General features: G+C 40.5%; 1 protein-coding gene across 4 annotated transcripts in view; it reads right to left on the reverse strand.

The window, feature by feature from the left end:
- The window catches only part of GRIK2 (glutamate ionotropic receptor kainate type subunit 2), a 650,966-nt gene that overhangs the window by 342,490 nt on the left and 282,564 nt on the right, over positions 1-25,912 (reverse strand). For all 4 annotated transcript variants that reach the window (XM_060753092.2, XM_060753091.2, XM_060753090.2 and 1 more), the window contains exons 6-7: positions 23,258-23,311; positions 11,820-11,993 (exon numbers count right to left, since the gene is read on the reverse strand). In XM_060753092.2, the coding sequence (XP_060609075.1) occupies positions 11,820-11,993; positions 23,258-23,311 (228 nt within the window). The remainder of the gene's footprint in view (positions 1-11,819; positions 11,994-23,257; positions 23,312-25,912) is intronic.

The raw sequence follows: 25,912 nt of genomic DNA on the forward strand, positions 1-25,912 counted from the left end.
TGATATATATTACTGTAAAATGATAAAAATAAATGTGTTTGCATGCCAGTGCCTTCGTGTCACCTACTGACTTATGGTGACCACATACATGAATTTCATCAGATTTATTCAGGCAAGGAATACTCCAAGATGGTTTTGCCAGCGTCCTCTTACAACATCTGGTATTCACTGTTGGCATCCCATCCAGGTCTGACCCTGTTTACTTTCAAAAAGAGATGGCATCCGATGCCTTTAAGATATCAATATAGTGGGTGTAGTGTTGCAATTTGTGATGTTAGGATTCATACTCTAATTTTACCATTTTGGATATTTTTTCTAAGTATATGAGAGTGAGAGGAAGAGGAGAGAAGCAAGGAAGAACACCCATGTTGAGCTGAAAATCTTCCAGTTATTACCTTACACATAAATTTATACATACACAAACATATACACATATTCAAATAATCTCACACCCTCAGTAGAAAGTAAAATGTGGAAATGTGCAGCCTCTAATCTGTTCATGTCCAGACATCTAATCACTGTGAAGCAACAGAATAATACTTGTTGATAAACAATGAACCCATACTCTTGCACTACATGTTTTAAGCACAGATATGCCATTGTAAAATAAAGTTTGATTTTCAGAAAATCCAAAATAAAATAACATTTTATATATAAAGCAATATTTTTAAAATGGCCGAATAAAAATGACTCAATAAAATGAAACAAAAGTATCAGTCCAGGCTCCTCTAGAATCCCAAACTCCAGTCAAGTGTAGCTGAGGCACAAAGCATAGCAATGTATAAAAAGAAAAAAAAACTTGGAAGTATTTTAGTAGTGCATTTTGTACATAGATATTATACTACTGTATAATTTGTCATTTCTACTTGCTCCATTGCATGGGAAAAGTCCATTTGACTCCAAAAACCAGATAGAGAGACAAAAGATAGTTGCAAGCAGGAAAAGGTATAGGGCAAAAATGTCTTGCAGTTTTATTTGGAAAGGCATTAGAGTATTTGTCAAAAGACAGTGGATTTGTTTTCATTTGGCTTTTTAACAAATATTCCAACATTGTGAGCACAGCAGCAGCCTGTTTATGGATTGCCACTTCCCCATGACAAACCCATGACCTGCTATTGACTGGAAGGACTGTCAATAGCCACAGATCACTCGGTGTTCTTGTCACTCACTTGGTGCAATGAGCCCATTCTGCTTGTGCCGCATGCTTGCACTGCATTGATGTCAGGGGATCAGATTTTCTTCCTCTCCCACTCTCTTCTACTTTTTTTGGCAGTTATTCATTGATATAAAGTTTTATTTTTATTTCTTTTTTACGAACCATTGGAATTGCAAAGTTGTTTTTTAATATATATATATATATATATATATTCAAAAAAATATGGAGCAGTAGAAATGTAGAAGGCAAAAGTTAGGAGGCTAACTGGATGTACAGCCATGAGATCATGAATCAGTGAATTGTTGCAATTGCAAAACTGTGAAGAAGTGCAATAGCAAGGGCAACAATCCCAGCATGCTAGCACTATCCATGAATTCATGACTGCAGTGGGACAGTGGCTTCATGCAATAAAGTCCTCAGTTCCACTCACTATTTAAATATGGTTCCCTGACCATAAATGCATTTTCACATCACCATGCTATTGCTATTTTGATAATAAAAGGCACATAGGGAATGTATTTTAGCAAAATAGATATCACTGCCATCTGTTATCTATGTACTCTGCATAGGTCTGTTGAAATTGGAAAGTAACCATGCGAGGCTTTATGGGGTCAAATACTTGTGGAGATTTAATATATTGGGTTTGACTGCTTAAGAAATGGTTCTAGTAATTCTAAATTAATGCTTCAGCCCAGTAAAAAGGGTATTATTTTATGTATTATTGTAGTATTAGAATCATCATATCGTTTTGAAGAGAATCATCTTAACAGTGAAATGATGTATTAAAACCCTACTTTGAACACTTCAGCACTGACTTTGAAGAACTCATATCCTCCAGCACAGATTGAATATGAATAAGCCACAGAGCTTTAAATATATAGATGTACAGAAATACGTAAATTTAGACCCAAAACTACAGGCAGTAGAAAAAAATATAAGCAAGAATATAAGCATACAGCTTAATAGTTCTATTTGCTCTCAAACTAATCTTCGAAGTATGTGCCGCAAGTCACAGCTAAGTATGCATAATTAAGATGACCTACCAAGCTCTGGTGCCTGATTAACATAAAGTTTTCCTTGCTAATTGCTTTTGCCTATCATCTGATATAGTTATCTACTTTCATCTTATGCTGAAATGAATAGGATTTTTCTTCTCTGCTCTAAATATTAATGCTACACTTTAATGTTCACATCAGTAGCAGAATACAGCTGGTAGAGTGAGGCATTTTTCTGGTTGATAATGCTGAATTAGAAGGTCAATGCAACCCTAGAAAATTTTGTCTATATTATATACCTCCCCAGCTGGATAAATTGCAGAGAAGAACAGATTACAGTGCAGCCTGTTTGTCAGAACATAAACATCTATTCCCTCATTTTTAATTTACTATTCTTTTTTTTTTGCTTGGTTTTCATTTTACATATTTCTAACCTTGTTTTCTAGCTGAACTCTTTTTTTGTGAGGAGATATAATAAAATGCCTTGACACCTGAGAGCTAATCATTTCAGAAATGTAGCGTGGGGATGCAGTGGTTTGAAAGACATCATGAACTGCTTAAGAGAAGAGGAATGAGAATATTGGGGGGGGGGGGGGTTGGTGGCTAAGAATAAGTATTATTATCATGAAAGTCATAAATATGATTTCCAAACTCATTATTGAGAACAAGTTCCTATACCTGACTACACCAGATACTATATAGCCAAACAACCCCCCTCTTTTAAAAGGGAAGCCCCAAGAATGACTAGTAGGCATGTGCGATCCATTAAAAATGGTTCAAAAGTCATTACAAAACTGAAGGGTTCTGATGTTACATTTCTAAAGTTTTCTAAATAATATTTAGTGATTTATTTTTACAATAACGAAAGTAATGATATTTCATTACCATTTTGTTATAGTAATTGCACATATCTACCATAATTGGAGAAACTTCAGGGGCTACTTTCTCCCTCATTTTTACAGCATTTGGGATGAAACTCACTAAAATGGTAAAAAATATTTACCACACTTAGCTCACCAAATTTCAGAAGGTTTCACTTATCCATGGATTTTTGGGGAATTTCCAAAGGTTTTATAATTTTTTTTAATAATAAAGAAAATATGTTCCTAGTTTGAAAGTGTTATTTCCTGTCTAATTATGTAGTTCTTGCTTTGAAAGTAGTGTTTCAACTCTGGGAACTTTGTTTTTGCACCTAAAACTTTGTTAAATGGGTGGAGTGGATACTATTGCAAGATGTGCTCTAACACAACATCCCTTGCACAAAGACAAAAAAAATGCAGTTTAATAAACTTTCACTTTTTTTTTATAATAGATCCAATTAGGAAATGACATTTATAACCCAGGGAAAAACCATAGTGTCGAATATTAAGACAACTAGATCTTTTTAATTCACATTCTGGTCTGGATTAAGTGGCTGTGTGAAAGCAGCCCTTGTCTACTGGTTTCATGTAGGTCATGATTGGCACAACCTGAGGATCACAACCAGATACTGTGAAGACCTGCCCTTGCGTTTTACTACCCTGCTACTGAATACGCATGCCCAACGTGGAATACATCACACCACATTAAAACAGTGGATGTGGCTCTTAATGAGACATGCTGCATTATCACAGGATGTCTACACCCCACACCACTGAAGAAATAATACTGTTTAGCTGGTATTGCACCACCTGACATCTGTCAGGAAGTAGAAGCCAACAATTATGGGCAGTGACATATCTGGCCCATCCTCTGTTCGGATATTAGCCAGCATGCCAATGGCTTAAATCAAGAAACAGCTTTGTAAAATCAAAAGACATACTTGCAGGAATACCTTAGCAAGCAAGAATAAAAAAATGGCAGGTTTAAACCCAGCACCTTAATCAGTGGCTGAGACCGAATAAGAAACTTCCTCCTGGGCACATAGAAGATTGGGTGACCTGGAAGGCACCGAACAGGCTGCGCCCTGGCACCAGGAGGTGCAGAACTAACCTTAAGAAACGGGGCTACAAACTGGAGTCCATGACATAAAAGTGTGGAGAAGAGCAAATCACAGACCACCTACTACAATGCAGCCTGAGCCCTGCCACATGCACAATGGAGGACCTTCTCACAGCTACCCCAGAGGCACTCCAACTGGCCAGCTTCTGGTCAAAGGACATTTCGCATAATGCCAAGTTTTTTTAACTTTGTATTTTAAATGAATTTTAACTGTACCCTCAAGTCACTTCTAACATGATAAATAAAAATGCAGATCAAGCCTGCACAGTCTGTAGTTCTTCAAGTGTATGGGACTACAACTCCCAGAAGCCCTAGCCAGTTTGTTCAGGGGTCAGGAATTCTGGGAGCTAGAGTCAATAACATCTGGAGGGTCACAGATCGTGGATGCCTGGTGTAGATATTAACAACATGGGGGATAAAATTGAGCAATGAGAGATCTCACATGCCAATGATCAGAGTGTCAAACAAGAAGGCTCCAAGAACTACTTTCTGAGTTCATCTCTCCAAGAAGGACAACCAAAATATTTAAATCAATATCTCAAAGTTCCATCTGAGAGAAGCAGTATACAAGGAAATTATGGCACATGGTATCAAAACTACTGAGGAGTCCAATAAAACTCCACAGATCCCTGGTTAATTCTTTTTGATCATTTATGAAGACCAAAGTTGTCTCCATCACATAGCCAAGTCTGAGACAGATTGAAAACAATCTAGACAATCTGTTTCATCCATTGGTGCTGGGAGGCCACCATACACTCTAGAGCAGGGATTCTCAAACTGTGCTCCGTGGAGCCCTTGGGGCTCCGCAGGTGATAGTGAGGGGCTCCATGGCACCATGCTGCTTTCCACCACCTGCTCTTTCCTCCTCCTGAGAAATGCTGAAATGAGTTCCTGGAAACAGCAGCAGCAGAAACTTCCTGGGGCATGTTGGTTAAAATATTCTTCATTGTAAAAAATTGTATTGTTCTCTTTCCTTTTTCCCCACTGTGTGGATTAATTCACACAGTGAATTGGCAGATAGATGGAGACCAAACTTTTATTTCAAAAAAGGCTCAGTGGCTGAAAAGGTTTAAGAACCCCTGCTCTAGAGCCTTCCCCACTATAGGAATACTGGAGATTGGCTAGTAATCTTCCAGTAGGATGGAGTTTGGAAGAAATTTTCTAGTAATAGTCTCAATCACAACTTCTTTCAGACAAGATGAAAATTTGCCCTGCCGTTAGTAAGTTAACCACTACTTCCCTTATTCAGCCTCTTTCTGACTGCCTTTAAGAGACAGGGAGATAATGGGTTTAGCTTACATACAGTGGCTCTCACTTCACCAAGGATTCTGTCTTTTGCAAATGTTTCTACCAATTATTTAACTTATATAGAAAGGATATAGAAAGGATTGCTGATAAGAGGTGAAAGGGTTTCAAGAACAGTATGGATATATAAGATTATAACCTTTCCTTTGGGACAGGTACTCAAATTTATTTCACAACAATAATCCACAGAAGTCAAATATTTAATAAAAAATTTACACCCCCTCATTAAAGCTGTTATTTCTTAAGAGACAGTACTGGACTGCTTGTAAAAATATCTAGCTTTAACCTTAATTTGTTATCTGTGTGTGCAGAAGCCAAACCTTATACCTATTAACACCTGACTAAGTGACATTTAACTAATTGGCACTATCCAAATGCATATCCATTAGGCAGTTTTTTATGCTAATATTGTTCCAAATAAGCAGCCATTGGTATCATTAAGTTAAATCAGTTTCCTGGGAGACATGAAATTAAAACTCTTGATTTAACATGTTCTATTACATTGCATACATTCTAACAATATTTTATATTTAGAGCATATATTCTAGTGCTGGATTTTATAATATGTAAATGGTATCCAAAGCAAAACTTCACTTATAATAAATTGCACCCATTGATGGATGTCCTTCGATACCAAAATGAACGATTTCACTTTAAAAATCATTATCGGTTCTTCAATGGCCCCATGTGTATAAAAATAGTTTCTTGAAACTTACAGAGCTAACTATATAGATTTAACATTTTCTGCCAAGGTGAAGCAAGATTAATATTCAATTTTATATTGGAGGGTTAGAGGTTCTACCACAAACTCTTCTCATCATTCTGCTTACTATTCTGCCATATACTTTTGGCTCTGCAAAAATCGTACTATGTAGGTGTCCCATTTTAATATGTGAATTCCTTCTGGTTACAGTTGCATAGCTAGACTACAGCTGGAAGTGTGAGAATTTCCTTATTAATAATAATGCAGTTCTTTATATTTTTAAGTATCATAAAATATTGGACAATTACTCTCTTAGACATGCTGTGAAGCAGGCTGAATAAGTGTTTGTATACTGTTGCAGTAGGGGAAAATCAGAGACATGGGGAGCATATAAGCAATTTATCCATGGCAAATTAGCTTTAAAATCCTAGTTGCAAGCCATTTCTTGAATCCCCATCAAGTCTTCAGTGCTCAGCTATAGCACCTTAACAAGATCTCTTGCCTGCCTCAGTAATAGGGCTTTTTTGTCACTTGCAATTATTATAAGAATCCTTGGTAAAAAAAAAACAAAAAAAAACCTTTGCATTACTATCAATGCCAAGAATACAGTATATATCATATTTCACCAAATTAAGTATCTGCTGTTGTCTTATTTTAGGGGTTCAAAAGATGGACTGCATCTTACAATCAATGGCATTTTAGATTCGTGGGACTTCCTCCCACGATAAGCAAATTAAAATAACAACACCAAACCAGAGCCATTTAGGACTGGGACCCTTCCGGTCCCAGTCCCAAATGGCTCTGATTTGGTGTTGTTATTTTAATTTGCTTATCTCCGAGAGACAGACAGACAGAAGGGGAGAGGGAGAGGGAGGACAAGAGGGGAAAAGCTCCAGCCTCAAAGGCTCTGCCAGCCTTCACCATTTTGTCATCAGCTTCACCAGCCAGCTGTTTGACACTCTAGTGAACTAAGCCTCATCTACTGCTTCCCCTGTCTTCCCAATGCCCACAGAGCTAGCAAAAAAACTAACTAACTAAAAAACAGAGGACTACTGGGTTGAAACATGCAGAGTAATTTTAAAAAAATATTCAAAGAAAATTCTTTTTCAAAAATTGAAACTTCAAAAAAGGGGATCTATCTAGCCATTAATGTCATCCTAGATTTGGTGAAACATAGAATTGCCCTATATCAGTGGTTCTCAACCTGTGGGTCCCCAGGTCTTTTTGGCCTACAACTCTGAAAACCCAGCCAGTTTACCAGTTGTTAGGATTTCTGGGAGTTGAAGGCCAAAGCAACTGGGGACCCACAGGTTGAGAACCACTGCCCTATAGAGAAAATACTTATGCTTCCTCTGGAAATGAATGGCTACAGAGGAGGCCAAAGTGTGATCCATAAGGTCTATTTATAATTTCCTTTACCCTTCCAGAATGTCCAGCCCATTTCCCACCAGTGATTTGTCTCTTCTAGAAGCCCACCTAAACATGAATTCACTTTAAAAATAAATTGCATATCCATATGGCTTCACATAAAAAATACATTTTTTTCAAAATCAGTAGAGTCCCATCTGTGTAACTAATGCACATGCCACCACTCATCTGATTCCTCCTTTAAAGAAAGGTGGGGATCAGTGTCTATTCTTTCTATTTGTGATTGTGGTCATGTGGCCAGTGCATGCAGTGTTTTTAGAACAGTAGTTCCCAATGTATTGTTGAAGGCTTTCATGGCCGGAATCACTGGGTTGTTGTAGGGCTTTTTCGGGCTGTATGGCCATTGTCTAGAGGCATTCTTTCCTGACATTTCGCCTGCATCTATGGCAAGCACCCTCAGAGGTAGTGAGGTCTGTTGGAACTAGAAAAAAGGGTTTATATATCTGTGGAATAACTAGGGTGAGACAAAGGACATCAGAAGAGCTGCAAGACCAAGAACAAACCACGAGAATAAAGACGAAGATCCACCCAGAGGAAAAGTGTTCATCAAGGGAACCACTGACCGCATAGGGAAGCTGATGAGGAAACACAACATACAAACTATCTACAGACCCACCAAGAAAATCCAACAAATGCTACGTTCAGCAAAGGACAAGAGGGATCCTCTCACTTCTTCAGGAGTCTACCGTGTACCATGCAGCTGTGGACAAGTCTACATAGGGACCACCAAACACAGCATTGCCCAAACACGAATCAAGGAACATGAAAGGCACTGCAGACTACCTCAACCAGAGAAATCAGCCATAGCAGAGCACCTGATGAACCAACCCGGACACAGCATTTTATTTGAGAACACAGAAATGCTGGACCACTCTCACAACCACCATGACAGACTCCACAGAGAAGCCATTGAAATACACAAGCATGTGGACAATTTCAACAGAAAGGAGGAAACCATGAAAATGAACAAAATCTGGCTACCAGTATTAAAAAAACTGTAAAATTGCAGCAGCACAACAACAGAGAGGAAGCAGGCAGGGAAATCTAATTACCTCTCAACAAAAATTTGCTCCAGGCACAGTCAGCCCATTGTATGCTAATCAAGGTGGTCAGTTGAAACATTCACACCTAGCTCCAGCAGACAAGAGTCCTTAGTCTCACCCTGGTCATTCCACAGACATATAAACCCTTTTTCCTAGTTCCAACAGACCTCACTACCTCTGAGGATGCTTGCCATAGATGCAGGTGAAACGTCAGGCGAGAATGCCTCTAGACCATGGCCATACAGCCCGAAAAAACCTACAACAACCCAGTGGTTCCCAACCTTTTTTTTTGACCAGGGACCACTCTCCAACATTAGTATCAAAAGGGTTACAAAACAATTTATGGTCAACTTTAGATTTGGTTTGGTTATTTGGAGTGCTGATTCAGGAAATTGTACTGGATAAACCACATCAGTTCTAGTTTCTGATAAAGAACCATCCAGTAGTTGTCATATGCTCGCCCACAGAAAACCATATTTAATAAGCCTCGGCACTATAAGAGGGTTTCGTGAGACCAGTTGCTTTCGTTGCAACAGTGCAGTAACGGTGAGGCCGCAGACCATATTTTAGTTCTTGCGGACCACTGGTGGTCTACAGACCACAGGTTGGGAACCATTGTTTTAGAACTAAGAAAACTTAATGTTTGTGATATGGATACTTGCTTTCATTATTCTGCAAGTTATTGTACTTTTTGGAAACTCACACAAGGATGAATCTAGTACGTTTGTGCAAAAATAAGAATTAGAATGCTCCCTGCTGCTGCCAATGTCAGCAAGACTTGCTCAACCATTTTTCCCCCTCCTTCATATATTGCTAAGGCAACTCAAGCTGAACTGACTCCCTCATTTCAAAGTCAACTTCTGGGTGGATGACTCTGTTGTATGGATAACAGCAGGAGGAAATCTTCTGGGATGCGACCATCATATCACTGGAGAAAGAAAGACTTCAGGGAGGTCTGTCATTGCTCCTCTTTCTGCTTTTGGTGGAACTAAACTTTATCCTGCAATTTAGCATGGAGATTTTAGTTCTGTTTCACCCTGTGTTAACATCGTACAAGAGCTTAACCCCGGCCTACAACTCCGTCAACAATCTGTTGACAATGTTGTCTGGTGGCTTCTGGTAGCTCTGTTTCAAGTTCCAACTAATTTTCCCAAGCTCTGAATGACTTTATCGATGTATTAATTCAATTAAAATAATCGGACAAGTTTTTTAAAACATGCTAATGAACTCTTGTTTCTATAAAAGATGCTGCCTGTCTTAGTCTGGCAGAGCTCCTTCTTTCTTTCCTGACCAAAGTAAAGCACTACTAGCCAAAATATTTTTGTGACTGTTGCTTCTTATGCAGTCAGAACTGCACCATCCATCTGCCTTGGCAGGCTCAGCTCAGCAGCGTAAATTGGCAGAAAGCAAAAGACTTGCTCTCCTGCCAGCACTTGACCCACACTGCTATATCCATGATGTCCAGAATAAAGGTATCAGAGTGCTTGAGTGCAGACATTCCCTCAGGAGGGTGGTTAGCTTGACACAAATCACCTTGTCAGTATGGGGTAGCAGCCAAAAACAAAATGCATCAGGACTTCCTGTCCCCACTGGCTTTGTGGGACTCGGTTCATATGGATAAATAGGCACTGAGCCTGATACACTTGTACTTCTTTTGCACCCTTCATATACTCATATCCGTCCCATTCTAAAATTCAGAAGATAGGATGGATAGAAGTTCATCTAGAGTCATCTCAACAGAGGAATAACACATTACTGATAGCTATATAACTGCTAAAAGAACAATTCATATTTTCTCACAGAGCAAAGATTATGAGCAGTTGCCGGCAGATGTGAAGAAGATAAGCTTTCCATAGCTAAGAGAAAGATCCAATGAGGCAACCTTGAAAATTCTTCCCTTTCACCATTGGCCCCTCCTTTGTGCAAAAAAAAAAAAAAGCAGGAACATTCATTACTGGGGAGCTGAATAGATGGGCTCAGATGATAGCTCCTAGGAACCAATTAAAGGGGTTAACTGAGCCATGAGACTTCATAAACGAATCCAATTTCTTTTTTCTTTATTTCCTTCTATAGCTCGGAGATAAAGCCTGGGGAAAATGCATAAGTTCTGGTATCTTATATAGTGACAAATGACTGTGTTACCACCACCAATAATGGGTCTTTCTTCCAGACATAAGGAACCGCACTGAGCTTCCTACTCCTGTACAATATCACGAGAAAAAGAAAACATGAAATGTATAAGCAATATGAGAACAGTATATTAAACAAATGGGAATGCTCCCAGTGTTGGCAACAACCCTTTATCTAGCAAGCCAAAGTTTGACTCTCTGCCCTCAGCTCTTTTTTCAAACTGAAAGCACAAACTCAAATGTTAAATTGAAGAAATTGCATGTCTCTTCTTTTAAAAACCTAAATCTAAAGCATAACCCAGTGACTAGATTCAAATCCTGTTGACACTTCCAGCGAGAATATACCAATTGAACAGTGAATTAATACTTGTGGAAATTATTTTGAATCAATGACTCTACTGTTATAATCTACCAACAGGTTACTATACATAATGAAGAAGCCAACAAGATCTTCTGTGTTTTCTAAACATCCATGGTAATTCATGAGCTCATAAATGCTCAACAGGATGCTACCAGTATTGTCACTAGAATATATGGCCCTTTTCTATACTTACCACTGCAATAAAAAACTGAACAAAGAGAAAGGAGATCAGTGTAAGGGGAGATCAAGGGGTCAAAATGTCACATCCACATGCCACTACCAAACTCATACCTCCTAATCTTAATAAGTAATATTCTTGCATATCAGGTTGACTTGTTGGAACTTTAGCTCTCAGTCTTTCTTGACCTGACCAGCCGGAATGTACAGAGGAAGCACTACGCATCGGATGACAGCTTGACTGAGGTTGGCCAGGGTCCCTGGCAACATGTTGGAAACATTACACAAATGCAAGCTACTCCATTGAAATGGAGTGTGGGGTTGGCACGTGAAGCAACAGAAAAAACTTGGAGGAGATAGGTATGAAGATCATGAACACTTTAAGCCCCCCCCCCTTTTGATGGGATTTAATTTTATTTTTCACATGATGCAAATGTTGAGGCACTCTATTAAAAAGTGATGTTAAGGGAAGTAACTGTCTAAATGAGAAGGTAGAAACAAAAAATCGAGTTATATACACATGAATTAAAACATGTTCATACCGTCATGAATCCATCCAGCAACCCTGAATCAGGCTTTGGAGGTGCCTGTAATCGTTCCATGGACCACTTTTCAATGATGGATGACACCTGGCTGTTTTCAGTGTTCAAAATCCTGAATCCAGTCATATTAACCCCACTGTACCGATATGGTTCCACATCAAGAGCAAAGAGATCCTAGAGAAAAGAGGGGAAAGATGAATATTTGTAGATTAATCAGTGCCCCCCCCCCCAAAAAAAAATCCCTTTAGATTTTATGCATTTAACTACTAAGAATGCACACTCAAACCTCTGAGGATGCTTACCATAGATGCAGGTGAAACGTCAGGAGAAAATGCTTCTAGAACATGACCATATAGCCTGAAAAATCTATAACAACCCAATGTACACTAAACTTACAGCATAAATTGCTCTCATTTTTCCTGTTTCTGTTTATCTAAATGTGCATTGAGAGACTGAATGGTGATTATTAAGGTGCATTTATGAAAACAAGTAAATCACAGAGTTTCATCCATTGTTATTTACTAACATATACTGCACAAATTCATTTAATAATTCTTCTCTAATGCTTTATCAGATATTGTAGATGAGAAAATAAACTGAAGTTGGTTGATCCAACTCATTTTTTGGCACTAACACTATTATAGAACCTCTTCACATGGACTTCTTTTCAGCAGCGGTGGCAGGATTTGTCATGTTTGGTCACAGAGCCCAAGGTTCCTATCATTCCTTTCAGCATGTTTTTTTTTTCTGAACTGGGTTCTGTGAATCCAGTGTGTAATCTGAGACAATGCATTAGCTGATCCAGAACCAATGACTTCCTCTCACACTCATAAAACTCACAGAATAGTTTGGAAGACAAAGAGCACAGAATGAAAGCTAAGTGTGCTACCCTGAGCTCATTAGATAGAAAGTAAAACATAGCAAAAAATATCAGAAAGATGCCAGTTAAAATAATAAAATGAATAAACCACCTGCAGATACTGTGATCTGCAAAGTGCTTCTCTGTCTCAACTGCCAAGACAATTTTGTTGCCTTTGGACACGTTTCATTTTGGCTCAAATGGTAGAGTGGTGTGTGTGTAGTCACAAGGTTGGGGGGGGGGGGAGTTCTTGATTAGTCACCATATATGCCTGGTGGGGTGCCATCTGATTGATTGGGTTAAAAGCTGTTTGTGCTCTTGCCCCTTTGGGGAATGAAACACCTAGCTCTGTGTATTTTAGGATTGCAATGAGAAGGGGAAACTGTCTGGAGAATAAGAATCCTGTATCCTGTTTACATAAGGTGCATGTCTTCAGCAATATGTGCCTTTTAGGCCTGTTTGATCAAGAAAAAATTTGTTTCTAAATTCGATTCTTAATTGGGGTGTTTTTTTGTTTCGATATTAAAAATATTTACAAAACTTTCAAAAAAAATGTTTTGTTATTTACGAATTTTCGTTATTATTTACAAAACATTTTTGAAAAAAAAATTTTCTTGATCAAACAGGCTAAGTGTGAATGTTGCAGTAATGGTCACCTTGATTAGCATTGAATGGCTTTCTCCCACCCTGGACATTCCATAGATATTAGATGATATATAACTCACCATTTGCCTAGTTTCCAACAGACCTCTGAGGATGCCTGCCATAGATGTGGGCAAAATGTCAGGAGAGAATGCTTCTGGAACATGGTCATACAGCCCTGAAAAGTCAGCCAGAGCCGGATGGCGCGCGGAGGCCGCTTGTGAGCGCGCGCGCGCCATCCAATGGGCTCCGGCGCCCCCCTCCTCCTCCTCCTCCTCCTTCTCTTCCTCCCAGCTGGCCTCCGCGCGCCATCCTTCTCTTCCTCCCAGCTGGCCTCCGCGCGCCATCCTTCTCTTCCTCCCAGCTGGCCTCCGCGCGCCATCCGGCTCTGGCTCCGGCGCCCCCCTCCTCCTCCTCCTCCTCCTCCTCTTCCTCCCAGCTGGGAGGAAGAGAAGGAGGAGGAGGAGGAGGAGGGGGGCGCCGGAGCCCATTGGATGGCGCGCGGAGACCGCTTGTGAGCGCGCGCGCGCCATCCGGCTCTGGCTCCGGCGCCCCCCTCCTCCTCCTCCTCCTCCTTCTCTTCCTCCCAGCTGGGAGGAAGAGAAGGAGGAGGAGGAGGAGGAGGGGGGCGCCGGAGCCCATTGGATGGCGCGCGGAGACCGCTTGTGAGCGCGCGCGCGCCATCCGGCTCTGGCTCCGGCGCCCCCCTCCTCCTCCTCCTCCTCCTCCTCTTCCTCCCAGCTGGGAGGAAGAGAAGGAGGAGGAGGAGGAGGAGGGGGGCGCCGGAGCCCATTGGATGGCGCGCGGAGACCGCTTGTGAGCGCGCGCGCGCGCCATCCGGCTCTGGCTCCGGCGCCCCCCTCCTCCTCCTCCTCCTCCTTCTCTTCCTCCCAGCTGGGAGGAAGAGAAGGAGGAGGAGGAGGAGGAGGGGGGCGCCGGAGCCCATTGGATGGCGCGCGGAGACCGCTTGTGAGCGCGCGCGCGCCATCCGGCTCTGGCTCCGGCGCCCCCCTCCTCCTCCTCCTCCTCCTTCTCTTCCTCCCAGCTGGGAGGAAGAGGAGGAGGAGGAGGAGGAGGAGGGGGGCGCCGGAGCCAGAGCCGGATGGCGCGCGCGCGCTCACAAGCGGCCTCCGCGCGCCATCCAATGGGCTGCCAAGGGTGGCTGCCAAGGGTGGCTGCCATCCAATGGGCTGCCAAGGGTGGCTGCCAAGGTAGCGGCGCGCCATCCAATGGGCTCCGGAGGAAGAGGAGGAGCCAGAGCCGGATGGCGCGCTCAGCAGCAGCCTCCATGCAATTAACGAGCGGAGCTTCAGCTCGTAAAATACATGGGGCTGCTGCTTCGATATTTTTAAACCCTTCCGGGTTTAAAAATATGTTTTGATATCGCTTCGGATATGCAAAAAATAACGATTTTAATACGAATTAACGAATTAACGAAACGAAACCGACAGGCCTAGTGCCTTTCTGTTCAGTTAAGATTATACTCCAATTATAATGAGGCTTCTGGTCAGTAGAAATGGATGCAGGCAGTCCAGGGGAAAGGACTGATAAAAAGATTCATTGCATGAATCTGCCTTCTGTTTGTGCAGTTTTCATATAATTTTATTGCAAATATATGAAGAATGGAGAAGGGTACAAGAGTAGATATAGAACAGGGGCATTTAAAATATCTTACATCTTCATCTTATTCCATTTAGACCCTGACACGATAAATAAATAAATAAATTAAAAAATCTTATCCCATTGTTCTCATATACAAAAAAGTTTCTATGGTGTTAAAAAAAAGGGGGGAGGAGGAAACATTTATTTCCTAATCTAAAACAGAAGGATGTGTTTGATAATACTTTGGCCAATATCCTTGAGAGATGGCATACACTCGCATTACTCCACAGCATTTCTGTCAGTAAGAAAGGAGGTGGTCAGACTGACAGGGGGAGAGTAGAGATGTGTCTTCAGATTACTTTGGGATTACAACAGGAAACTGCATTCTTTGGAGCACACATGCCTAAGGTGGTCTTGGCATGCCTTTTATAAACTGGAAAAAAGGTCCATGCATACAAGTGGAATGTCTCTACTCTTCGCTGGGATATTCAATGGAACACCATCTTCTTTATAAAACACTTCCCAAAGACGGCCTTTTATGACTTGGTGCCTCTGGCCAAATAAAACAATTCACCTTGCTATTGCTGCAAAAATGCACACAATGTTTGCCTGATTTGCATCAGAAGTTCCACTTCAAGACACTAATCAGCATAAGGGGAACTATAATTTACTCCAGAGAGTTCAAAAGCCCCAGAGTGACCTCAGGGTTTTTGAAATGTGGACAGCTGGGTCAAACTAGATCTGGCCCAATCCAGTGTCCATGCATCAAACATACCCACTACTGTGTTACTGACTAGAAGAAGCTCCTCCCTCCACCACAGCCCTGTTGATGATGTCACTTCTGCTGTTTATATGGCTGGGCACTCTATTATGACCTCATGACCTCATCAAAAGAGATGTCACCAGCAACACTCTGTCAGAGAGCTGCCTTAGACTGGCAATATCATGGTATATTGTTAAAGGCTTTCATGGCCAGAATCACTGGATTGTTGTAGGTTTCTCTGGCTGTGTGTTTCTAGAACATGGCCATACAGCCCAAAAACCTACAACAACAAAATATCATGGTGGTACTACTGCTGCCGGCCGGCCAACCATCTGAATTAGCAAAGAGCTCCAGGGTACTTCTATGCTTTATCTGAAGCAACTGCAGAGCACAATCATCTGGATTGTTCCAGTAGATGTAGAGGCAGATGTCTCAGTTGAAGGGGGTTACTTTTGAGTCCATGCTGGGAAGGAGGAAAAAGGTATTTGGACCATCATTTTTTCAGAGGGAAAGGCTTCTGCATTCTGAATATCTGATTATTTTGATTTTATCAGCTAGGGGTCCTTCCACACAGCCATATAACAGAATATCAAGGCAGAATAGCCAGCAATATCCTCTTTGAACTGGGTTATCTGAGTCCACATGGCAATATATCCCAGTTCAAAGCAGGTAATGTGGGATTTTATTCACCTGTCTGGAAGGAGCCTAGGATAAATGTCAGATCTGTACTGAACCAGGCAGAACTAGAATTCTTTTATCAGTGATAGGTTAGGCATGGAGAAGAAATCTGGCAGTAGTAGTGGAGACATCAAGGTACCCAAGGATAGCTTCAGTTAAGATCTTGAGAGGGAAGGTGTAAATCACTAGATAGATGATCACTACAGTTTTGATCAGCTTTGATACTACGTGGTCCTCCATATGTTCTTGAACCACAGCCTTATCCAGCATAAGTAAAAGCACAGAATGCTGTAAGTTGCAGTTCAACAAAATTTGGAGGATACACAGTTTTTACTCTAGAGTGCTTCTGAATTAGCTTTGATTGGGCTGAAATTAGTATGGACAGAATCTTTCTTGTTCATTAAAATGAGATTCAAGTGAGGGGGCAGGATAGCAACTGTAATCTTTCCAAGAAGTATACAATGAACAAGTATGTTATTCATACTGAAAAGGGGCTACAATAAATGAGAATTAGTGTTTACAGTATAAGTATACTATAGTACAACTTTTCATTGCTATATAGATTTTGTTGAGGGTTCTCCAGTTACTTTTAAAAAATATCTAACTGCCCTTGCATGCATTGTTAAGGTTTGTAAAGGGATAGGACAAAGAAAAAAATAGGTAAGAAAAAGAATTGCATATATTTATTAATAGATTATTATCCTATATATTCTACACTTAAACCTTAACTCATCTTTACAATCAGGCATTGTGAAGAAAGAGACAGAATGAATATGGGAGGAGATATTCAAAATTTCTCAATAATAAAATTATAAAGATGGCTTATTGTGTAAGCAAAGTACACAAGACAGTTCTGATTATTTGGGGTGGGGGGTGATGAGGACTCACAACCTCTGCCTGTTGAGCAATTTGTCCAAGAGCAAAACCATATGAATGAATGCCTTGAAATCTGTTTCCTTTTAAATTTGGGAGACCTCCAAAACATCTTGGACAATTGCATAAGTAATTATGTAATTTAAACACATTCCTGTTTACTCAAAACTATAATAAATATGCTCAACAGTTCACAGAGAATTAATGAGCTATTACATTAGACTTGAAATCAATCATGAAAAAGTACACTTGCAAACAGCCCAGCTAAACACTGTGACCAGAAAATTTATTGGACAAGACTTTCTCTGTGTCAGGTAAGAAGTAATTAATAAAGGAGAGGAGCCAAAAATGATGCAGGTTGCATGGCTCCATTGAGCAATAAAATCTATCATCTGCTGTTGGCATATCTCAAATTATCCTCAGTCATCAGCAGTTGAAGGTTTATCTCCTATTCTTCAGTAAAAAAAAAAAATACAACCCACCTCCCACCAACTTCCATCTTCCCCAGGTCTAATAAGGAAATGGACCTATTTAATTAGGTCAGAAGCCTGACAGTTAAATATAAAACTTTTAATGTTTTATTTATGTGATTGCTTCTTTCACTGAATTTATTTATTACACGGTTCCCTTCCTATTTCTCCAAAGAACTGAGAGATTTACTTTTGGTTCTCCTACTGCCATTTCCCATTTAGGGATTGTCTCATCATACAATTCAATCACTGATGCATCTCTGAATGTAGATATTCGTCATTGAATACCAAAGTCATAGAATCATAGAATCAAAGAGTTGGAAGAGACCTCATGGGCCATCCAGTCCAACCCCCTGCCAAGAAGCAAGAATATTGCATTCAAATCACCCCTGACAGATCGCTGTCCAGCCCCTGTTTAAAAGCTTCCAAAGAAGGAGCCTCTACCACACTCCGGGGCAGAAAGTTCTACTGCTGAACGGCTCTCACAGTCAGGAAGTTCTTCCTCATGTTCAGATGGAATCTCCTTTCTTGTAGTTCATGACCATCATCAAGATCATTGATGCTATAGCAATGTCCATTTTCTGCTGATAGCAAGAAGGTCAACAAGAATAGTGCTGAAAGACAGTTCTACAGATACCATGGACTATTGAATTAAATAAACAATCAAGAAAATGGACCCAAGAGCATGAATTTTCTCTAGATGCCACAATGACTAAACTAAGGCTATTATACTTTGGACATACTGGAAAATAACATGACTGAGTTGAAAACAAAATTATGTGAAGTTAAGTTAAAGGAAGCCATTAACAACAGATCAATTAAGTCATGGCCTTAAGTTTAGGTTACATAAACAGGGTTCTTATTTTCAGTCTCTTGAAGGTCTATCATTCATATGGTTGCCACAAGTCAAAGCCAACTTGACAGCACATGCAAAAATGTGCTTCAGCCACATAACTCTATCACATGGCGTCACATCACTGGAGGTGGGGAGAGGGCTAAATATGTCACTGGCTAAATATGTAACAAGCACATCCTAATTATTCAATAGATTATCATATATATCCTAAAGAAAGGCACATCAAGAATGTATGTAATGCAGAGACTCCTTTTTCAGTCAAATCTAATCTGACAGGCTTCTCTATCACAACAAAGCTGTTATGTGAAGCAATATCTATATATTTTCTGCAAGCATATACACTGCCTTCCATACCAAACTAACTTGGCTGGCCTTAGGGATTTTGAACTTTGACTTGAGTGCTAGAGTCATTCAATATTGGATGCAACATGTTTTGGGTTTGACTTGACTTGAGTCCATGGAAGCAAAATGCAGCTCCAGAACTGCCATGAGCAACTTGTTTTTGTCCCCTATTCAATCAATTCAGAAAATAAAAAGAGGTTCATGTATGTAACCATACTGAAATACTACAATTTGGAATATGTTTGGCTCTCAGACTTACTGTACAATTGGGTTGTAGCTGTTGGAGAAAAACAGATATGAACACATCATATTCTCTATATTGTAATATAGTGTGTCTTCCTGGGAAGTGGGAGAAATTAGGATAGATCTTGTTGCCATTTCCTATAGGCACTGGAACATTACAAGCAAAAGTATAGGAGTGTGATATAAATTATTTATCTTTCCATGATTACTTAGGCGATCCCGCATTGGGCGAGTAGGATAGTCTTCCAGGATCAGTATTCTTGTGGATCCGTAGGTGACTGTGGAGCCCTATTCTTGATCTGCATCTTCTCCCGCAGTGAGGGCATCGGTTTCCAGGTGGAAGGCGGTCCCAGTCGGGGTTGACTTGACACGCCGCCTTCTTGGCACGTTTCTCTCTTTTGCCCTCCATTCGTGCCTCTTCAAATTTTGCAGCACTGCTGGTCACAGCTGACCTCCAGCTGGAGCACTCAAGGGCCAAGGCTTCCCAGTTCTCAGTGTCTATGCCAGAGTTTTTAAGGTTGGCTTTGAACCCATCTTTAAATCTCTTTTTCTGCCCACCAACATTCAGTTTTCCGTTCTTGAGTTTGGAGTAGAGCAGCTGCTTTGGGAGACGGTGGTCGGGCATCCGGACAACATGGCCGGTCCAGCAGAGTTGATGGCGGAGGACCATCGCTTCAATGCTGGTGGTCTTTGCTTCTTCCAGCACGCTGATGTTTGTCCGCTTGTCTTCCCAAGAGATTTGCAGGATTTTCCGGATGTAATCATTCCAGGAGTTGCATGTGACGTCTGTAGACAGTCCACGTCTCGCTGCCATATAGCAGGGTTAGGAGGACAATAGCTTTATAAACAAGCACCTTGGTCTCCCTACGGATGTCCCGGTCCTCAAACACTCTCTGCTTCATTCAGAAAAATGCTGCACTAACAGAGCTCAGGCGGTGTTGTGTTTCGGTGTCGATGTTGACTTTGGTGGAGAGGTAGCTGCCAAGGTAGCTGGATTGGTCAACATTTTCTAATGTTACACCATTAAGCTGGCAATGGAGAGGGGTTGGCTGGTGACTGCTGGAACAGCACTTTGGTTTTCTCAATGTTCAGTGACAGGCCGAGCTTCTCGTATGCTTCTGCGAAGGTGTTTAGAGTGGCTTGTAGATCTTCTTCTGAATGCACACAGATGGCATTGTCATCAGCATACTGGAGTTCTATAACAGATGTTGTAACCTTGGTTTTGGCTTTCAGTCTGCTGAGGTTAAACAGCTTGCCATCTGTCCGATAGATGATTTCCACTCCGGTGGGAAGCTTCCCATCAACAAGGTGAAGTATCATAGCGATGAAGATGGAGAATACAGTTGGGGCAATAACACATCCCCGTTTGACACCTGATTCCACCTTAAATAGGTCACTTTGGGAGCTATTGCTGTCCAAGTCTGTTGCCATCATGTCATCATGGAGGAGCCGCAGGATGTTCACAAATTTGTTAGGGCACCCGATTGTTTGGAGGATGGTCCAGAGAGCGTTGCGATTCACTGTGTCATGCCTTTGCAAGGTATTCCATCATGTAATAGTGGCTCTTCATATGTACACTCATTTTAAAGATATGAATAATAGAATCACAGAATTGGAAGAGACCACATTGGTCATCTAGTCCAACCCCCTTCCAGGCAGGGAATGTACCCCTGACAAATGATAATTCAGCCTCCATTTAAAAGCCTCCAAGGAAGGAGCTTCCACCACACTCTGAGGCAGTGAGTTCCACTGTTGAACAGCTCTTACAATCAGGAACTTCTTCCTAATGTTCAATTGGAATCTCCTTTCCTGTAATTGAACTCATTGCTCTGAGTCCTAGGGATAGGGCTAGGGTTAGGAAAGAAAACAAAACTGTTCCCTCTTCCTTATGACATTATTTCAAATATTTTTACATGGCTATCATGTCTCCTCTCAACCTTATCTTCTTCCATCTAAACATACCCAGTTCTTTAAGATGATCCTCATAGGGCATGGTCTCCAGACTTTTGATCAATTTAGTCACCCTCCTCTGACCTTCCAGCTTGTCAATATTTCTCTTAAATTGTGAGGCCAGTATTCCAGGTGAGGTCTGATCAAAGCAGAATCGAAAGGCATCATGCCTTCCCTTGAACAAGACACTATATTCCTTTTGATGCAGTTCAAAATCACATTTTTTTAGCTACTGCATCAAACTGTTGACTCATGTTCAACTTGCTGTCCACTAAGACTCCAAGATCTGTATCACATGCACGGTTGTTGAGCCAGGTGCCACCCATCCTGTATCTGCATTTCATTTTTTCTGCTTACTTTTCTCCTTGTTGAAGTTCATTTTGTTAGTTTTGGCTCAACTGTCTAATCTGTTAAGGTTATTTTGAATTCTGATCCTGTCTTCTGGAGAAGCTATCCCTCCTAATTTGATGTCATCTGCAAACTTTATAAGCATTCCCTCCAAATCCAAGTAATTTGCAAAGATATTGAACAGAACTCGGCCCAGGACAGAACCCTATATAATGGATAAAAAGTGAAGGGAAAAAACTTAGACAAGATAGGGGATTGGATAAAGGTTGGAATGAAGAAGGAAATGATTGTGGTTGTCACATACATGCATGATCAATGCACAACCAATGCATGAACAGCACCCACTTGCACCCACACAAAATGAAGCCCACAACAATCTGAAGGACCATAAACCAGCCCTCCACTTTAAATGTTTTGGAACCCCTGACTTAGAGTAAATATTTAGTACCTCTTAGTCTACCAGAACTTTCTAAACTATTTTTAGAAGCTAAATTTTAAAAACAACACAGTTAAAACCAATCCCCAAAGCCAACTGTAAACCTGTTTTTAAGGACAAAAGGTTACGCAAAATAAAGTAGTCTTGGCCAATTTCAGGAATTTCCATGGGGATGAAATCAGACTGACTTCTTCAGAGGGAGTTCCATAACTTGCTATAGAAAAATAACTGTCCTGTGAATTTATCAGCTTAGGACTTCATTCCACAAGTGGGGGGAAAGCAGAGGGAACCGTCTTACCCTGTTCCCTCCCATTTTTCCCCATCTTCTGGAATGGCCAGCCATCTCACATCCCTTGTGCATCGATGTCTGTCTTTCCCTCCTTTCTTCAGCTTTTCTTGATTTCAGGCTCTGTTTTCACAATCTGTGGAAACAGGGTCACACCAGAAGTGCCCTTACTTCATGTGATAGCTTCCGCGGGACACCATTTCCAAAACTTATGGAAGCTGAGCCCCAGGCATGTAGCCGGGGGGGGGGGGGGGCTTCAGCCCTCCCCGAAATTCTCATGGTGGTCCGCAAGAAGGCCTTACTTGTACATTATTTAAACTGTTATGTTTATTCATATCATGATCTGATCACCATGCTCAATATATTCCATATGCATGGGGGTATTGGGGTAACGATACAAAAGGTTTGCTAGGGCAGACCCTCTTTCACTCAGACTCAGCCCCCCCGAACCAAACTCAGCCCCCCCCCAAAACAAAATCCTGGCTACGGGCCTGCTGAGCCCTAAACCCTAGCCCCTTGATTCCAGACAAATCTGTATAGGAGGATATCATCTTTAGGTATCCTGACCACAAAATATGTAGGGTTTTACAAGTCAACCCAGTACCACCAAAGTTTCTGCAGTTGGTAGAGGATGACTGATATGAAGATCATGGTTTGTGGTTTTTAAACACACAACAGACAACAGTTTGGTAGTCACATTTTTCAGCAGCAGCACCCTCCAAACAGTCTTCAAAGGGAGTTCCACATAGAACACTTTACGGAGATCTAATTGGGAGGTAATTAAGGTATGAACCACAGTGGCAAAATCTGCTTTTTCTTAATTACGCACTGCAGTCTTTTTAAAAAAAAGAAGAAGAAGAAGAAGAAGAAGTCTACAAATCCCTGCCAGATTTCAAGAATAATATTTCTAAGCATTAATTAAACTATCCTCCGGAGCTTTCATGGCAATGCATCAAAATCAAATGGAGAACACATTTACTACTTCTCCCCTCCTGTTCCTTGGAGGCCACTTTCACTTTGTCAAGTAATATAATTAAGAAAGCAAAGGCCTTTGTCTGAGTCCATCAGCACGTTCTTATAAGCTACTTACCAATGTGGTAAAGATGTAATGATAGTATTCCGTCATCATTCCCATTGCTAGAGCCTGAAAAGAAGATCCAGTACACACATTATTAACATTTTATAAGTTACATAACATTGCTTTTGATATTCCTAAGGTTACCCATAACACTGTTTTTAATCACACCTATATGAATAATGGAAAGCTCCCAGAGGAATATGACTCAGAAGAAACTATAGGGCTGGAATCATACTAAAATTAGGCCAAGCAAATCATTCCTTAGCAGTTAAAGAAGATTACTGACTATTAAAGGAATTTATGAACCAAATCTGTTGATAGAAAGATTATTTGTAGACTGTTTAGAGCTGCAAATGTGAAAGAAGCTTATAATGTTTTTGTATTAATGGGAACATTTAAGTTGTCAACCAAAATTCCAAAGGAGGATCATTTCTTTAATTGTGTGTATTATATGTCTTCACTAGAAATGAGTAAGTGAGGGAAATACAATGTTTTTGCAAGAAAATGATATTATTTAATCAAAAAGGCATTAGGTATTGGCAGCTATCTTTGAACACTTGAATTAGCTATAGCAGCACTATGTTTGAGCACCAAAAATCACTTTTCTTAGCATTAATGGTTCGTATCAAAACACTAGGGATACGACTTTAAAAAACACTGTCCAGCCACAAGTGTTTTTTAATCTTTCTAAACAGGATTTTAACTATAGTTATGTATTTCATATTTTTCGTAATAGGTTTTTGATTAATGGGTGAAGCAAATTCTAAAATGGCACTGCTTCTAAACTAGTGGCTTCCTTTGCCCCTTTAAAAAAATTGTCACAAAATCGAACTGATAGGGCTCACCCAAAATATTTCACTGACAGAACAAAACAAAAGTTGATGTTCCCTACTAACCGAAGTAGCCACAAACATATAAATAATTTTTAGCACCAGAGGCGGAAAATCTCACCAGCAGTAACAGTACAATAATGACAATCAAAATAGCCAAATCCCAATCATTCAAGAAAACTCAAATCTGCTGCCCAAGATGGTCATTTAATTTTGTATAAATAGGCCTGTGTGAGCAATGAAAAAATGTTTCAATACTCATTACATTAGTAGGGGGTGCTGGTGATTTGTTTCTAAAGTGTTTCTAAAACATCGTGTCCATTTCGTATTTGCGCATGTTTGGGGGGGGGGCGACTTCCAGGGCTTCTTTCTCACTCAGTTTTAGAGCTATTGGGATTAAACGTGATACAATGGTAGAACATATTTACCACTGTTACTCTCCCAAGTTTCAGAATGTTATACCCATACATTGATCTTTTGGGAATTTCCAAAGGTTTCTTCAAAAAACTTTTTTTAAATAAAAAGAACTACAAGAGCTATGCCCTCTATTTTCTCTACAATTACACAATGGAACCAGGGAATAATCCCCCCCCCAAGTTTAATAACATTTGGGTCATCCACTTAGTTTTAGGAAATTTTTAAACTTTTAGAAATAAAATAACTACTATGGAATAATGGAAGGAAAACCAATTTAAAAATCCATTGTGGGAAATAATCAATGTTTGAAAGCCATAGCTAGCAAGCAGCTAGTCAACCTTTCTAAAATCTTTTAATATTAAGAAAAAGTATTCACTGTCTAATGGGAAAGTGAGAGTGCTGCTTCCACAAGTAATGCTGGGTTGGTGATCACCAGCTGTATTGATTCAGAAGGTGGCAGATGTGGAGATAACAATAAATTATTATAATAAAAATAATAAACAATAAAAATAAATAATGGTCAATGACCATACCCCCTAAAAGAGGTAGTAGTACTAGTAGCACTAGTATTAATATTAAAATGTACAAATTTTCTGAGGTGTGAGGGAGAGGGTTAAGGGGCTACATGTGATTGACCACCACAGATGCAGGCACACAATGTACACAAATAAGTAAACACTCAGCAGCTCGGTAGCCCTCAAAGATTGTCTGAAAATGCAGCAAAAAACATAAAACAGACATAAGGCAAAAGGTGCCTGCCCATTCCCCAAAAGAGTAAGCAAACAGTAAGGAAGCCTTTGCCAGGGCCTGCCTAGCCTACAACGTGCAAAGCTTCTCTCCTTCTCTTTCTCTGATGCAGACTCGAGTCAGCCTCAGTTTAAGCTAAGCTAATCAAGTTTCCTTCTCTTCCTCTCTGACACAGACTTGAGTCAGCTTTAGCAAGCCTGTGGCCTATGCCTGCCTGCCTGCCTGCCTGCAAAGCTAAACTGAACCAGCGCAGAACTTCTTTCTCTTTCCCTGTCTAATTGCAACTGGAGACTGTGGCGTGGTGCTCAGGAATTTAAAGAGCAATGGCCACGGCTCTGCCTCCTCTTCCCTTCTCCCTCAGCCCTGATTAACTGGAAGACATGGCAACTGGTGTTCTGAGGAAACACAAGGTTGAGATCTAAGCAATATTAATAATTCTTAAATTCAGTTTTTTCCCTAGAAGTCTTTTAGCAATGAAATGCACTGCATTTTGTTATCTGCAGAATCAATATGACAACAATTCTTGATGTCTTCAAAGACACTTGCAGAGATTTAACCAAGTTTTTTCTATTTTTCTTGTCATTTTTCTTTCCACAGGGGGGAAAAAACATTCAGAGGGGTAGGTGGAAATCACAGAAGCTACGCAGTGCCTTCTAACTGCTGGCACATGAAT

The sequence above is a fragment of the Anolis sagrei genome, chromosome 1, assembly GCF_037176765.1.
Source record: "Anolis sagrei isolate rAnoSag1 chromosome 1, rAnoSag1.mat, whole genome shotgun sequence".
NCBI lineage: Eukaryota > Metazoa > Chordata > Lepidosauria > Squamata > Dactyloidae > Anolis > Anolis sagrei.